The 12,714-nt window shown below is 65.4% G+C and overlaps 2 protein-coding genes across 2 annotated transcripts; both read right to left on the reverse strand.

The window, feature by feature from the left end:
• Positions 1-1,798: 1,798 nt before the first annotated feature.
• On the reverse strand, positions 1,799-7,102 carry MNEG_5415 (hypothetical protein; the record flags this gene model as incomplete). Its single annotated transcript, XM_014046106.1, has 14 exons — positions 1,799-1,976; positions 2,356-2,437; positions 2,561-2,687; positions 2,988-3,113; positions 3,551-3,588; positions 3,906-4,107; positions 4,260-4,315; positions 4,610-4,662; positions 5,054-5,176; positions 5,483-5,547; positions 5,871-5,986; positions 6,309-6,420; positions 6,708-6,913; positions 7,090-7,102. The coding sequence occupies 14 exons, from the start codon at positions 7,100-7,102 to the stop codon at positions 1,799-1,801; spliced, it is 1,497 nt and encodes a 498-aa protein (XP_013901560.1).
• Positions 7,103-9,388: 2,286 nt separating this feature from the next.
• On the reverse strand, positions 9,389-11,916 carry MNEG_5416 (hypothetical protein; the record flags this gene model as incomplete). Its single annotated transcript, XM_014046107.1, has 6 exons — positions 9,389-9,506; positions 9,759-9,947; positions 10,200-10,540; positions 10,793-11,080; positions 11,331-11,515; positions 11,901-11,916. 6 exons carry the CDS (start codon positions 11,914-11,916, stop codon positions 9,389-9,391), a joined length of 1,137 nt encoding a protein of 378 aa, XP_013901561.1.
• Positions 11,917-12,714: the final 798 nt, after the last annotated feature.

Below are 12,714 nucleotides of genomic sequence, written 5' to 3' on the forward strand. Positions count from 1 at the left end.
AGATGCGAGGCCAGGTCCGGTAGGCGGGAGGGGGAGGGAAGGGGTGAGGGTGCTGCGACATCAGGTGGCTTGGGGATGGCATGGCGGGATGACAAGGGGCTGGGCCTGCGAGGCGCCGGGCGGCACGGCGTCCGCCGGGGCGCGCGGTCCGAGGGCTGCGGGCGGCTGCGAGGTGTGACGTCACCGCGGCTCCGAGGAAGCGGGCCCGAGGCTTGGATGGGCAGCGGGCCCCGCCTTACCGCACTGGCCAACGTCCCCTAAGCATTGGTTGATATCCCATGACAGCAGCTGTGCCGCAATGTCGTCTAAAAAGGCTGAGTCCGCCGGGCGCGGCAGTAGTGGGCCCTGTGCACAGGTGCGCGTGGGTGCAGGGAGCAGGGGGTGTCAGCGGGCAACGGACCGGCCACAGGCCCTCGGCAGCAATTGTGTGTATACGAAACATCTTTCACCGCACCTGGACGGCCGGAGGCAGGCCGGTGGCCTCTCCTTCGACGACGAGAACATCGTCACCCCACCCGTGAGCGAAAGAGTATGCCAACGGCGCGCTGGTCGACATATCGGATATGATGCAAGCTCTACTGCAGGGCGTGCTCCTGGATCGATCACGGCCCAGATCAGCCTGGACATATGTATCCGTGCTTCAAATGGACTGCCAGGATTTGGCATCAATGAATTCAGCTGCGATCGCAACTACGCCTCTGAAGGCACCGCATCGGACCGGCTTTCGGCCTAGCTGCTGATAGTCCCCCCCCCCAACCCTGCATGCACAGCACACAGCTGAGGTAGCACCAGGCCTCTCAGGTCCTGCCTGCACCAAGATGCGCTTCCAAGGGTCCTGGCAACTTTTATTATCAAGATGAAAAGTGCTCTTGGTGTTGGACCCCTCGCCCTTGGCCAAATGCTACCGCAGCTCGAGCTTGGAGAGCACGCACGGGCCCAGCGGGGCCTGGTCGCTCGTTACAGCTCAGCGCTCCGTGGGCGCCCTCCGCTGTATAGCCGCTCATACAAGCACCAAGAGGGAGTACGTCTGGTGAGCGCTGCATGCGTGCGAAGCGTGTTCCAAGGAAGTATGCTCCCTCGGGTTTGCCCGAGACGTCCCATAAAGGCAATCACCCAAATCCGCCCAGATGTGCAGCCGCAAGCCGCACCAACAGTTGTGGGGGCCCCGCAGAGCGCGGAGGCCCGCCGCGCATCGCTGCGCGGCAGCGTATCCCCTGTCCCCATGTGCGCAAGCGCCAGCCCGCGAAAAATGGGGGCGGCCGTGGCCTGGAAAGGCGGCACCACATGCGCCAGCTGTACTTGCTGATTGGTGTGACCCAGGTCACAGACCTGGGTGCCGCCTACGCTCCAAGGCACTGAATAGAGGGGCGCCACAGCCTGGCAATTGACGGCTGTAGGCCTCAGATAGGCAGACTCTGCACAACCCGACACATGAACAAAGGGCGGCACAGGTCAACAGATGAAGCGGTGCCAACGCAGCTGTGGCTCTGAACGAAGCGGGCCGGGCGCCGAACGAAGCTGCGGCCGGTGCGGCTGATAAAAGCGCGAAATGGCTCCCAAGAAGTTGGAGTTTGTTATCGAAAATAATAAAGTGCAGCCGCTGATGCCAGTGTAGAGTTAAGAGGTCTCAGATCCATCGGACGGCGGCGCCCGCCCCTCCCCCAAACCCTGCATTATGCCCATCCACCGCCGCCCCGAGGAAGCTGCCGGGCAGCAACCCCCATGCGGCGACGCACCCCAACCAGCCGGCCGGATACCCCAGCCGCGCCGGGGGCGCCCTCAGCGCCGCGCGCCGGCCTCACCGCAGGCCCTTGGCCGGCGGCGCCTTTGCCGCCAGCGGGACCGACAGCAGGGCGGCGAGGGTGCCGTCCATTAGGTGCACCGCAAAGCCGGCGCCAGTGGTTTTGCCGGCCTTGTCCTTCGTCTCGTAGCGCTGGATGGGCACCAAGACCTCCGGCGCCTTGCGGTCGCTGCCCCTGGGGTTGCGGAGGGGCGTTTTGTGGCATGTAGATAAATTGAAGTATAATTGATGTGAATGGGGACGGGGCAAGGGGTGGTCGCGAGCGAGTCGTGGTGTGGGGGCTGGTGCGCATGTTGCGTGTGACGTGGTTTGGGGGGCGGGATATGGAGGGCGGGCTGCCTCTGCTTGCAGCGGGTGGAGCGCGGAGAGGGGCCGGCAGGGGGCGTTAGACGGGGCAGGTCGCACGCAACGGAGGTCACACACACACCGGCGGCGGGCGATGGGGGCGGAGTGATGAGTGGGCAGGAAAGAGGAAGGAGGCCCCAGGGCCAGGGCGCACGCGTGGTCAAAGATGGCCCCCCAGAGGGACAGGGTGGAGGGGCCCGGGGGCGCACCACTGGTCAAAGAAGGTGTTGCTGTAGTAGATCCGCCAGCTGTCAGACAGGCCGGCCTTGGCCCACAGGTAGTGGGACATGCCTGGAAGGGGGGCAAGCGGGGTGCGGTGCGGGGTCAGGGGGGTGGGGCTGTGGGGCGGACGCGTCCAGAGCCCTCCAGAGGGCGTGCGACCCGGGTAGGCGTGGGCGCGCCGCTGCAGCTCACCCTTGGTCGCGTACTTGGCCGCCTGCGCCGCGTCGAGCTGGACGTTGGCCGCGCACTGCTTGCCGTCCGCCTTGTTGATGATCAGCGCCCGCAGCTCCCCGCTCTTGCGGCCCTTGAGCAGCCACACCTGGCGGGCAGACGCGCGCCGCGGCGGCGGCAGATTGGTGCAGCGCAGGACCCAGATTTTCTCGGCGAGGGGCATCGGGCTCGGGATGGGGGACTGCATCCTCAAGAAAAGGAGACGGGCAGGCAGGCACCAATGCTGGCGACAGGGGTGTCGTCCCGCTTGGACATTGCGGCTCTGCTTTCCGACATCGCCTCGGAGAGTGCCCCAGCCACCGACAAAATTTCCATTCACGCACATCGCCCCCCCCCCAAAAGGCCGCGTTCCCTCCCAAGCGCTCAGGCTGCCGCCGGGGCCCTGCACCTTGCACTCCCCGGTGATGGCGCGCCCGATGATGTCAGCGCCCCCTGCCAGCGCCTGCTGCAGCATCACGTAGCCCCACAGCGGCTGGCGGGCCCGCACGCGGTTGGTGACGGCGCTGTAGTAGATCTGGGCGTGAGCGGGGGATTGGCCGCACGGACGGGGGGCTGGTTCCAACGTCTGGTTGAAGAGAGGCTCTCCTGTGCCAGAGGGGCAGCGCAAACGAGGCTCCAGAGAAAGCAGCTGCGCCGGCGACCATCACTGCTTTCACCAGGGAATGTGTTGCAGGATGCTGTGCAACTCCCCGCCGGGCCACTGCCTGTCAAGACGGGGAGAGCCCAGTGCAGCATTGCAGAGCCTGCGCAAGTCACTGCGCCCTTTGGCGTTGACTGGGCCGAGGCGTGCTGCCCCTCGCCCAGGCTCTGCGATGTTGCACCGCCGTCGGCTGGGCCGGAGTGCAGGCAGCAGCCCTGCTCTCGACAGCTCGTGGCGCGGGTGGGGCGACCCGGCACTGGCCCTGGTTGCATGGCATGCGCTTACCCTCCCCTCATCTGCTGCGCCCTCACCGCGTTGTAGTTTGCGTTGTTCTCCCGGTTGAGCACCTCTGATGGCGTCGTGGCGGTGTTGTATGTGTGAGAGGGGGAGGAGGGGAGAACGGGAGGAGGTTGCGGGGTTGTCGGCCGGCCAGAAAGACCGGGGTCGGGCAACACACGCGGCATAGGGAGCAGCATGCAGAGTTGTCTGGTAGGCCGCATGTCAATCTTTCACAGCAGCCCCTTCCCGCGCGCACATGTCCCATTGATATTTCCAGGTCCACTTGCAGGCCCCCGCCGGCAGGCTTCCTTGTCCCCAATCCAACCCCTGATAATCCACCGGGTCTGACGCAGCCCGACCCAGTGGCGACATCACATCACCCCTCACGGTGGAAGTGTATGCCGGCCCCGCCCTGGAAGGCCACCTCCATACTCGCGTCCAGCGCCCACAGCGCCGCCCCTGCCGTGTCTGATATGCCCTGCACGCCGCCGTAGCTGATGGTGGCGGCCTCGCTGATGCGGACGGGCAGGGGTGGGTCGTTGCTCTTGGCCACCTGGACCAGTGTCCTGATGTTCTTCAGCTTCTGGAGCTGTGGTGGGGGGTTGATATTGTGCAAATGGTGAAAGTTGGGCCGTTACTGGTCAAAGCAGTCAAGTGTAGATCATCAAGGGTCGCAAGCACCGCGCCAGGGAAGGGCGTGCGTGTGACGCAGGAGGCTTGACGCATGGCGGCCCCCCGCACCATGCGCTTGTCGGCCAGGATCGTCTTGATGTGCTTGTCGTTGATGACGTCACCACCTGAGTGTGCATGGGGGGAGAGGAGGCGTGGGCCCCAAACACTGCTCTCAGAGCTAGCAGTGTTAGCGGACCCCTACACTTGACGGGCACCTGACAAGCACATCAAAACAGACACGAACTTGCGCGTACATACCCACACGCTCATACGCAAGCATTTGCACGCACAGACACACACAAACACACACATACACAAACACACGCACTTGCATTTGTGTATGTGTGTGTCTGCGTACACAACAAACACAAACATGTGCACACGCATGCGCACAACTCATGCATTCTCCCTCCGCCCACCGTAGAGGTGCACCGTCACCATGTTCAGGTACGCGTGGACTGAGTTCAGCCACCTGTTTGAGGGGCCCAGCGGGTGGAAGGGGGAGGGCGCTGAATCAGAGATAGGAAGGGGTGGTGCACTATGTGGACACGGTGCGTGGCTGGGGGTGAGGCTGGACTGGAGCCGCAAGGGTTGCGCATTGAGGGATCCCGTATTGTCAAGAATGGCGTAGTTGGCCGAGCAGGCCCTTGGTATGTGGCAAGCCGGGGAGTCTCAGAGTCAGCTTCACACACAGAAATCCACCTGAAGCAGGGGAGCATGGCCAGCGATGCTGTGAGGTCATCATGGGCGGGGTGTGGTGCCCAGTGCCTCTGGTTCCTGACGCCCAACGCACGCAACCTGATCTGACGTCAGCAAACAGGACCCCTGAACACCGCTCCCCAGGTCGTGCCGCCCCCCCCCACCACTGCAGCTTGTCCTTGCTGATGTTGGGGTCGCTCCAGTCGGGGCCTGCCAGCATGCGCGGCCGGGGGGCTCCCGCCGCGGCCGCCTTGAACAGGGTGCGCGCGACATTGACCCAGTCTGTGCTGCAAATGGGGGTGCCAGGGGATGAGGGCAACACCACAGCTGAATCAGGTGCATGCGAGGAGAGTGAAGAGTACAGACAGGGTAGGCGCTTGCATGCCCGCCGCCAGGGAGGGCTTGCTGGGCGCTGCCAGCGCCTCGGTCGCACTCCTGGGTCGTCCCGCGGGCGGCCGGGCCCAACCGCCTGTGTGCGTGCCCGGGCTCGCACCGGCACGACCCCCCGGCGCAAGCACACGGGCGGCGGCGCGGGCGGCCTGTTTACGAGCCCTCAACAACGCGCCCTTCCCAAAACCCTAAGCGCCCCTCACTTGAGCCACTCCCTTGGTTTGAGCATGAGTGAGCCGGGCAGGCCCTTCTTCGGGGCCAGAGAGTACTGCGCGGGGCCGAGTCCCGCGGGGGGGAGTCAGGGTGAGTGCAAACACGCCAAGGAGATGTGGCCGCGCCTCTGGGGAGTGGGGGGCCGGCTCTGCGGCGCACCTGCAGCGCGCCGTGCTCAAGGACTCGACGCGAGGCTGCCTCCAACCCCCAGCCCGCCCCGGCCTCACGAAGCTGTCTGCACACCCCACAGTCATGGGGTCGTTCCTCCTCCCTCCCTCGTCCCTCCTCCCTCCCTCGTCCACCCTCCGGGCACATGCCCGCTTCCGTTCCTTGACCATGTTTTGTGCGGTCCTCCCCGGCATCCCGCCGCCGACCCACCATGTCAGGCTCGTTGCCGACCGCGAAGCTGACAACTGACCCGGCCGGCAGCAGCTTGGCGGTGCGCTGCACCTGCTCTTGCGTCACAGCCGCGTCCTCGGCGTGCTGGTTGACACCTGCCAACGAAGGATGAGGGGGAGTTTGGTTTGCTGGAACCAAGGTGTTCTGTCGTGTGTGCGAACTGTATTGAGGGGCAAAGGCAACGGGCGCCTGGGTCGGTGGGTTGGGGCTGCCGCGGGCCAAGCCAGGCGGGCGTGATGGGGGCTAAGCCGCGCGGCTGCGCGGCGGGCGGGCGGGCGGGCGGGCGGGCGGGCGGGATGGCAATATGGTAACGCAGGTTCGGCGGCGCGCAAACAGGATGAGTCGCCGTGCAGCACGATGACTGCGGGGTGGGGAGGTGCGGCCGTGCGGCGGTGCAGCGGTGCTGCCGCGGGTCACCTATGATGTACTGCACCCCTGTCGCCTTGTTGAGCGTCGTAAGCGCCTTGAAGACAGACGACGGCCACGGCTTGACCAGGCGGTCCGCGCTGTACGCGCCGATGCGCATCAGCTGCAGGGGGGAAGCCGGTGGCGTGCACTCAGAATGCGTTTGGGCGGGAGAGCGGGCCTCCTATGGGCGCGGCGGCGGAGTTTGCCAGAGACCAACCCTGGCCGGCGGCTGAGACCTGCCTGTTTTTAGAATCGTTGCGGCCCTTCTGTCCCACGCCTCCCAGTTCAGTTCTAAGCACACGGCCTCTCAGCAAAAAAAACTCACACACACACACACACACACACACACACACACAATCAACAGCCACGAACAACGTCAGACGCACGACCCATCTGGGCACCTCTCACCATGGTGCCGGTGTCGTATTGCGTGAGGTGCCTGATGAACCCGATGAAGTCGGGGTGCGCGACGCCCTCAATATCGTTGAGGTCGAGGCTGAGGCCCAGGTACGACTGGGGGACAGCCACCAGGGTCTTTTCGGACACCTTGATGGGCGTGTACGCGCTGTCGGCCGCCAGCAGCTTCAGCTCAGGCGCATCCGGGGCCAGGTAGGCTGCGCGCGGGCGAGGGCGCGGGTGCGAGGGGCGGGGGGCCGTCGGGTGAGGCGCGGTGGGCCGTAGGGCGCGCGGGGCGAGTGCCACAGGCGGCCAGTTTCAGGTGGTGGGGCGCGTGTGATGGCCCCCCCGCCACTTGCCCATCACTGCGGGGGCTGAGTGGGCCGCTGCCCACGCTCCGGGGCCATATGCGGCTTGGCAGGGGACGGTGCATCTGGCTGGGTCTTGGCAGCTGGAGGCAAGCCGAGCCGCCACAAGCTGCCGCCGGTGTCGCAGTGACTGCCACGCCGCCAGGCCTGCTCACCCTTCACGCGCTGGAACAGCCACTCGTTGCCAGCATCAGAGATTGTTTGGACGATTGGGACGGCTGCGCGGGTCGGTGCGCGTGTGCATGTGGATGATCGTGAGCGTGTGCTCGAGCGATTGTGCGTACTTGCGTGTGTGTGCATGCGCGCTTTCTCTAGCCAGGCCTGTTCACCAGACGCTGGGCAAGGGGTGTTTGGCACGGATGCCGCTGATCCCGGCTCCCACACTCTGATGATGCCGCGCAAGAACATGCGGCATGCGAGGTAAGCTGCGTCTGCAATTGCGTTGACTGCCGACGCACCGCTCACACCGCTCTTTGGGGGGGCTGCTGCCTGCTGCTTTGCCAGTGCCCCAGATGCGAGCATCAGTGCCGCTGCCGCCACCAAAAGTCTTCGAAGACACCAAACCATTGCGCCTCAGTGCGTTGAGGCGCCCAAAACTGCGAGCAGAAGCCTGCCTAGCTTGAAGAACTAGTATCACAGTCCCAACAACCTTGTTCGCTGACCCGGGTTGTCCCAGTTGCACTAAAAAACTCAAACGCTGTGATGGTGACAGAGCGGAGGTGAGCGCTGCGGGTCACCCGCGCGAGGTCGAAAGTGAACCGAAGCCAAACTGAACAATGCTGGGTGACTAGAAGTGATACATGAGAGCACAAACTCAGCGTACAATTACGCGCCTCTTGCAGGGGTGTCCAGCTGTGGTGCCCTGTAATGAAGCCTCCTGGTGCCGCAGCGGATCTGCGAGACAGATGAGGGCCCTGGGCAGTGACAAGCCCATCAAGTGGCCCAGCTCGGACACATGTGTGCAGGCCCAAACGGAACCCTGGCGAGCCTTGCAGTGCCTCAGTATTGCTACGACACCTACGTGCGTCGTACTCTTTCAGGCTCGTACCGGTGAGGGGCAGTTGCAGGCGTCGACTGTCAGCCGTCCACAAAGCCTGGCATCCCATTACCAACGCGCCTGCATCCATCAGCAGCTCCAGTATGCGAAGTGGCCCAAGTGCGGTGACCAGGGCGGTTACGCCAGCGGCCTCCTGATGACTCATATAGCTGGTGCCACCGCAACGGCAGGAGCAGGTGGAATGGCAGCTGCTCTGGGCTGGTTCACCCCTGCCACCCGCGCCTGTGAATGTCTTCTCGCTTGGAAGCTGCAGAATTTACACCCGCCTTTGCATGCGGCGCCTTGGTAACGTGGCAACCATTCAAAGCGCACGAAAAACATACCAATCAAGAGACGCGCATGGAGTAAATCCTCGCATGCGTGTGCTCAAGGAGGATCGCTGGCAAGGCGAAAGCAAAGGCGCAGGCTCGGCGCGCGAGGGGCGTCCGTCAGTGCCTGATGCCTGGCATGGCTGGGGCTGGGTGCAAAAAAATATGCCGCCCAGAAGGGGATGCCTGGTGGTTGAGCAGTTCTGGGCGTAACCTAGTGGCGGCGCCGCGTATGTGCATGCCGACTGTTGTGGATGTGTCAATAGTGGCGGGAACACGTGCCCTGTACAGGTTTGGGGGGTGCAGCTCCAACCGCTTGGATGAAAAAACAGGCAGCAGCACTGGTGATGCAGGGCAGCACCGGCCGCTCGCTGCGACCCAAGCCGACGGAGGGGCGGCTCACCCAACAACCACCCCTGACCGGGGCCCGATGCATCATCTAGCCTGATACAAATGCGATGTCGAATCCTGTGCGCGTGCAAGCACTGTTGCAGAATACCATTGCCACGCTGCTGTGGGTGTGAATTTATACCTCCTGGCTGGGGCGAGCGACGCCCTGGCGCCCAACTGCTGGGGGCCAAGCTGCAGTGCGTGAGCGATGTACGAAGGCCTCCCTGCAAAGCCCGCCGCTTATGCGCGTGTCACCAAGCACACGTCCAGGAGGCTGCGCATGAGCTCATCAACACCCACAAGAGCTGGGCGCACAGCAAGCACCGTGCACGCAAGCCAGCACATCAGCCTGCCACAGAAGGGGAGCCATGGCGCACCGCGCGCTCGGAAATCCGCCTCGGCCGTGCTGCATGCGCCGCCGCGGAAGTGCGGCTGCGCCACTGCCGGCGCAGCCGGCAGCCGCAGCAGCGGTGCCACCGGCCAAGCCCGCGGGCCCGCCACCGCGCGCCGCCCTCTGCTGCGAGCGCGCCCGTGGCTGTGTCCTCAACGGCGGCCGCCCGCCCGGCCGCATCACGAGCCGCGTGATATGTCGCTTGCGAGGTACCCGCAGTCGGCCTGGGTGAAGCCCACGCGCTTGGTGAGGGGCCCGGCCCAGTCGAACTCAAACAGCGTGTCGCGCATCATGATCCTGGGATGGGGGTGCGGGGTGCGGCCAGAGCGAATGGGAGGCCCAAAGAGATGTGAGGCGGAGCACCAGGGGGTGGCAGTGCAGGCCGAAGCTCCAGCGGCGGCGCTCAGAGCTCAACCAGGGCAAACGGTCGCCGCTCCTGCACCGGTCCAGCGTTTGCGGGCGCCCGCGGCGCCGCGACTCGCAGCACCCCTCACGGTCGCCGGGAAAATGTCGCGAGGGCTGGTTAGGGATCGACCCCCGGCCACTCACGCCCCGAGGATGGCCAGGTCGTTCCCGTCGAACACGCCGAGGCACACGGTGACGCGCGGCTTGGCGTTGGCGTTGCCCTTGGTCTTGGAGGCCACGAAGACGTAGCGGTAGGGCGGAAGTTTGAAGGGCACGCCGCCGGCGAACGTGAGCTCCAGGTCGGGGAACACGCCTCCCAGGTCGTACTCCGTCCTGAGTGCGGTTTCAGTGGGTTTGGAGAGGGGCAGTGATGCAGCGTGCGGGAAGCGGGCACACAAACATTTCAACTTCTGCTTTGTATGCTTTCTGATGCACGGTGGCATGCCTCACGTGTCCACACAAGCAAGCACACCCGCACACCTACACACTTGAGCGCGCCGCCCCTGCGCACACACTGCTCACCCTCCCCTCCCAGCGCTGCCCAGTGCGCCTGCTGCGCGTCGCCTGCCCCCATCACACACACACCTTATTTGCGTCGCCCCCGGCCCCGTAAGGTCCCAGCACACGTCGTCGTTGCCCTTGGGCAGCGGAACCTTGGATACGAAAACGCTCCCCGCGGGCGGCGCCGCCCCTTCCTTGCCCACTGCGACGTTGCCGCCGTCATCCTCCACAATGCCGCCATAGTCCAGCACCAGCGACGCCGTCCGCTGTGACACCTGGTGCAGGGACCTGCGGGGAAGCTGCCCGGGCGGCGGCTTCAGGGGCGCGAGGGCGGCGTCGAGCTGGGATATGAGCTGCTGATAGGTGTTGAACGTTAGGTATGAGAAGGTGGAGCCGCTGTCGATGAGGATGGTCTGGGAGGCCGGCTGCAGGGGAGGAGGGAGAGGGTGCGGGGAGGGGGAGGGGAGCGGGCTTGAGGGCTGGGCAGGTGGAGGCGAGGGGGTCAGCAGGAGGGGGTTTGCAGAGGAGCAGGGCCGGAGGTGGGAGCGCGTTTTTGGCAGCGCATTCGGCAGAGCACGTGTGACTCATCAGCGGGCGCCTCGACAAGCAGCCATGCAGCCGCGCCGTCCCAATTGCCACTCCGCGCCCCGAGCGGGGCCAGTCGCTCGGCGGCCCACCGTTGTGAGCGTCAGGGGGGCGCCGTTGACCGTGAAGCCCTGCACCCCGACCAGATAGAAGCCCCGGGGGCTCGGCTGCAGGAACACATACTGCAGCGGCGCCGCCCCAGCGGGCCGCGCGGGCTTGCCCAGCGCCATCGCGCCGCCCGCGCGGCTGAGGCACAGCGTGAAGGTGCCAGGGGCCGACCCGCGGCCGCCGATGCCGGCGGCGGCGAGCTGGGGGGGCAGGGCGCTGGGGCCCATAGACAGGCCCATCAGGCCGTCCGCGTACTGCTTGTACAGCAGCCCCTGCGGCGGGTGGGCGTTGTGACGTCATCCAGGCGGTCAACATCGGTCAAACGAAACCCAAGATCGCGTTCGTGGGCGCCGCAGGGCCGGCGAGATGCAATCGGGGTGTGGGCACGGTAGACAAATTTCAAATGTATAAAAGTGTGATTGCAGGGCTGCGGCGCCACGCGGGCCTGCAGTGAAGAGGTGCCGCGCGCCCCCGCAGCGGCCCCGCAGGCTGAGAGCCCGGACGCAAGGGGGGCCTGCTTACCGAGACGTATTTGGCGCAGCCAAAGACAAAGTTCTTGAGCAGTTCCGGGGACTGCCCCGGGCGCGGCAGGAACAGCGTGTCCCTCACAAACATGCCGCCGTTCTGGGTCCCGTCAGCATAGCGGTTGGCGAACTGTTGAGGAGGGGGGGAGGGAGGGATGGGGGCTGAGAGCGTCAGGGCCGTGGCTGGCAGGGGGAGCGGCCAGAGAAGCAGGGCGTTGCACGCCAGCTGCGCCCAATCCTGCAGGGTTTCATCAGCTCTCGGGGGCGGTAAGGGTGCTGCAGCTGCGCGCCCCGTGTGCCAGCGCCCCCTCGAGCGCCCACCTCGCAGGTGCTGGACGGGGGTGCGCCGGCGCAGAGTGACTTTTCTTTGGGGCAGAACGACGTGTCGCTGCATTTGAGAACGACCGCGTCAGGGGATGCCTCCAGATCAAATTGCGGCCCCTGTGGCGGTTTTGCGAGGGGGGTTCGCCGCGTTGCCAGTGGCCCGGTGCGGCCGCAGGCGACCGCTGTATCGAGGTTTTCCTGGCGCGAAAACGCCGCAGCGCACTCGGCGCGCGAGCACACGCACCTGCTGCCAGCCGCATTTGCAGGGCTTGCAGGGCACAACTGTGACGCTGCTTCCAGTGTCGAGGATGAGGGTGAAGGTCTTAGGGGGGGACCCCAGCTGCAGGGGGGCCGTATAGTAGCCAACCTGTCGTGATGTTGTGTGTGTTGTGTTGTGTTGTGTTGTGCTGTGTTGTGTTGTGTTGTGTTGTGTTGTGTTGTAGTTGGTCCGTGGTGTTGTCGTGCAGCAATGTTTTCAGCGCTGATAAGGGTGAGCTCGAAAGCCGCGGCGGCACACTGCTGCTGAGCAGACCCCGTATCCCGCATGCGGCGGCCCCGCCGCGGCCGCGGCGTGCAGCGACGCGCCTTGGTGCCTCCATCCAGCACATAAGCGCTCTCGCGCAGCCTCCGCTTCTGCGCCGAGTGCCGAGCGCCCAGGACGCCTGATCTGATTTGCGGGACCAGATTCAGGGGTATCCACTGGCCATCCGCATCCTCCAGGGGCGTTGATGCCGTGCCGGCGTCGCCGGCCGCAGCCAGGGTGCCCTCTTGCGGGGAAGGGGTGGCCCCGGCTGGGGCCCATGTGACGGCCGCGCCGGCTGAGGGAGCTGGAGCGGCCGCGGCGCTGGCTAGTGACAGCAGCACCAGGCCCGCCGCGATCGCTGTGAATACAAAAGAACGCCGCATGAGGCGTCTGGCTGGAGCTGCGGCGCTGTTGCTGCTTTGTGCGCGGTGTCACCACAAAAGCGGCGGGCGCGCACTACCGATAGAGCGCTGCTTCCCTGCCACTGCCGCACCGCAGCCAGCAAGGCAACTCTGCTTCGAGTGTTCAATAAGCT

Source organism: Monoraphidium neglectum (assembly GCF_000611645.1).
Source record: "Monoraphidium neglectum strain SAG 48.87 unplaced genomic scaffold scaffold00805, whole genome shotgun sequence".
Lineage (NCBI taxonomy): Eukaryota > Viridiplantae > Chlorophyta > Chlorophyceae > Sphaeropleales > Selenastraceae > Monoraphidium > Monoraphidium neglectum.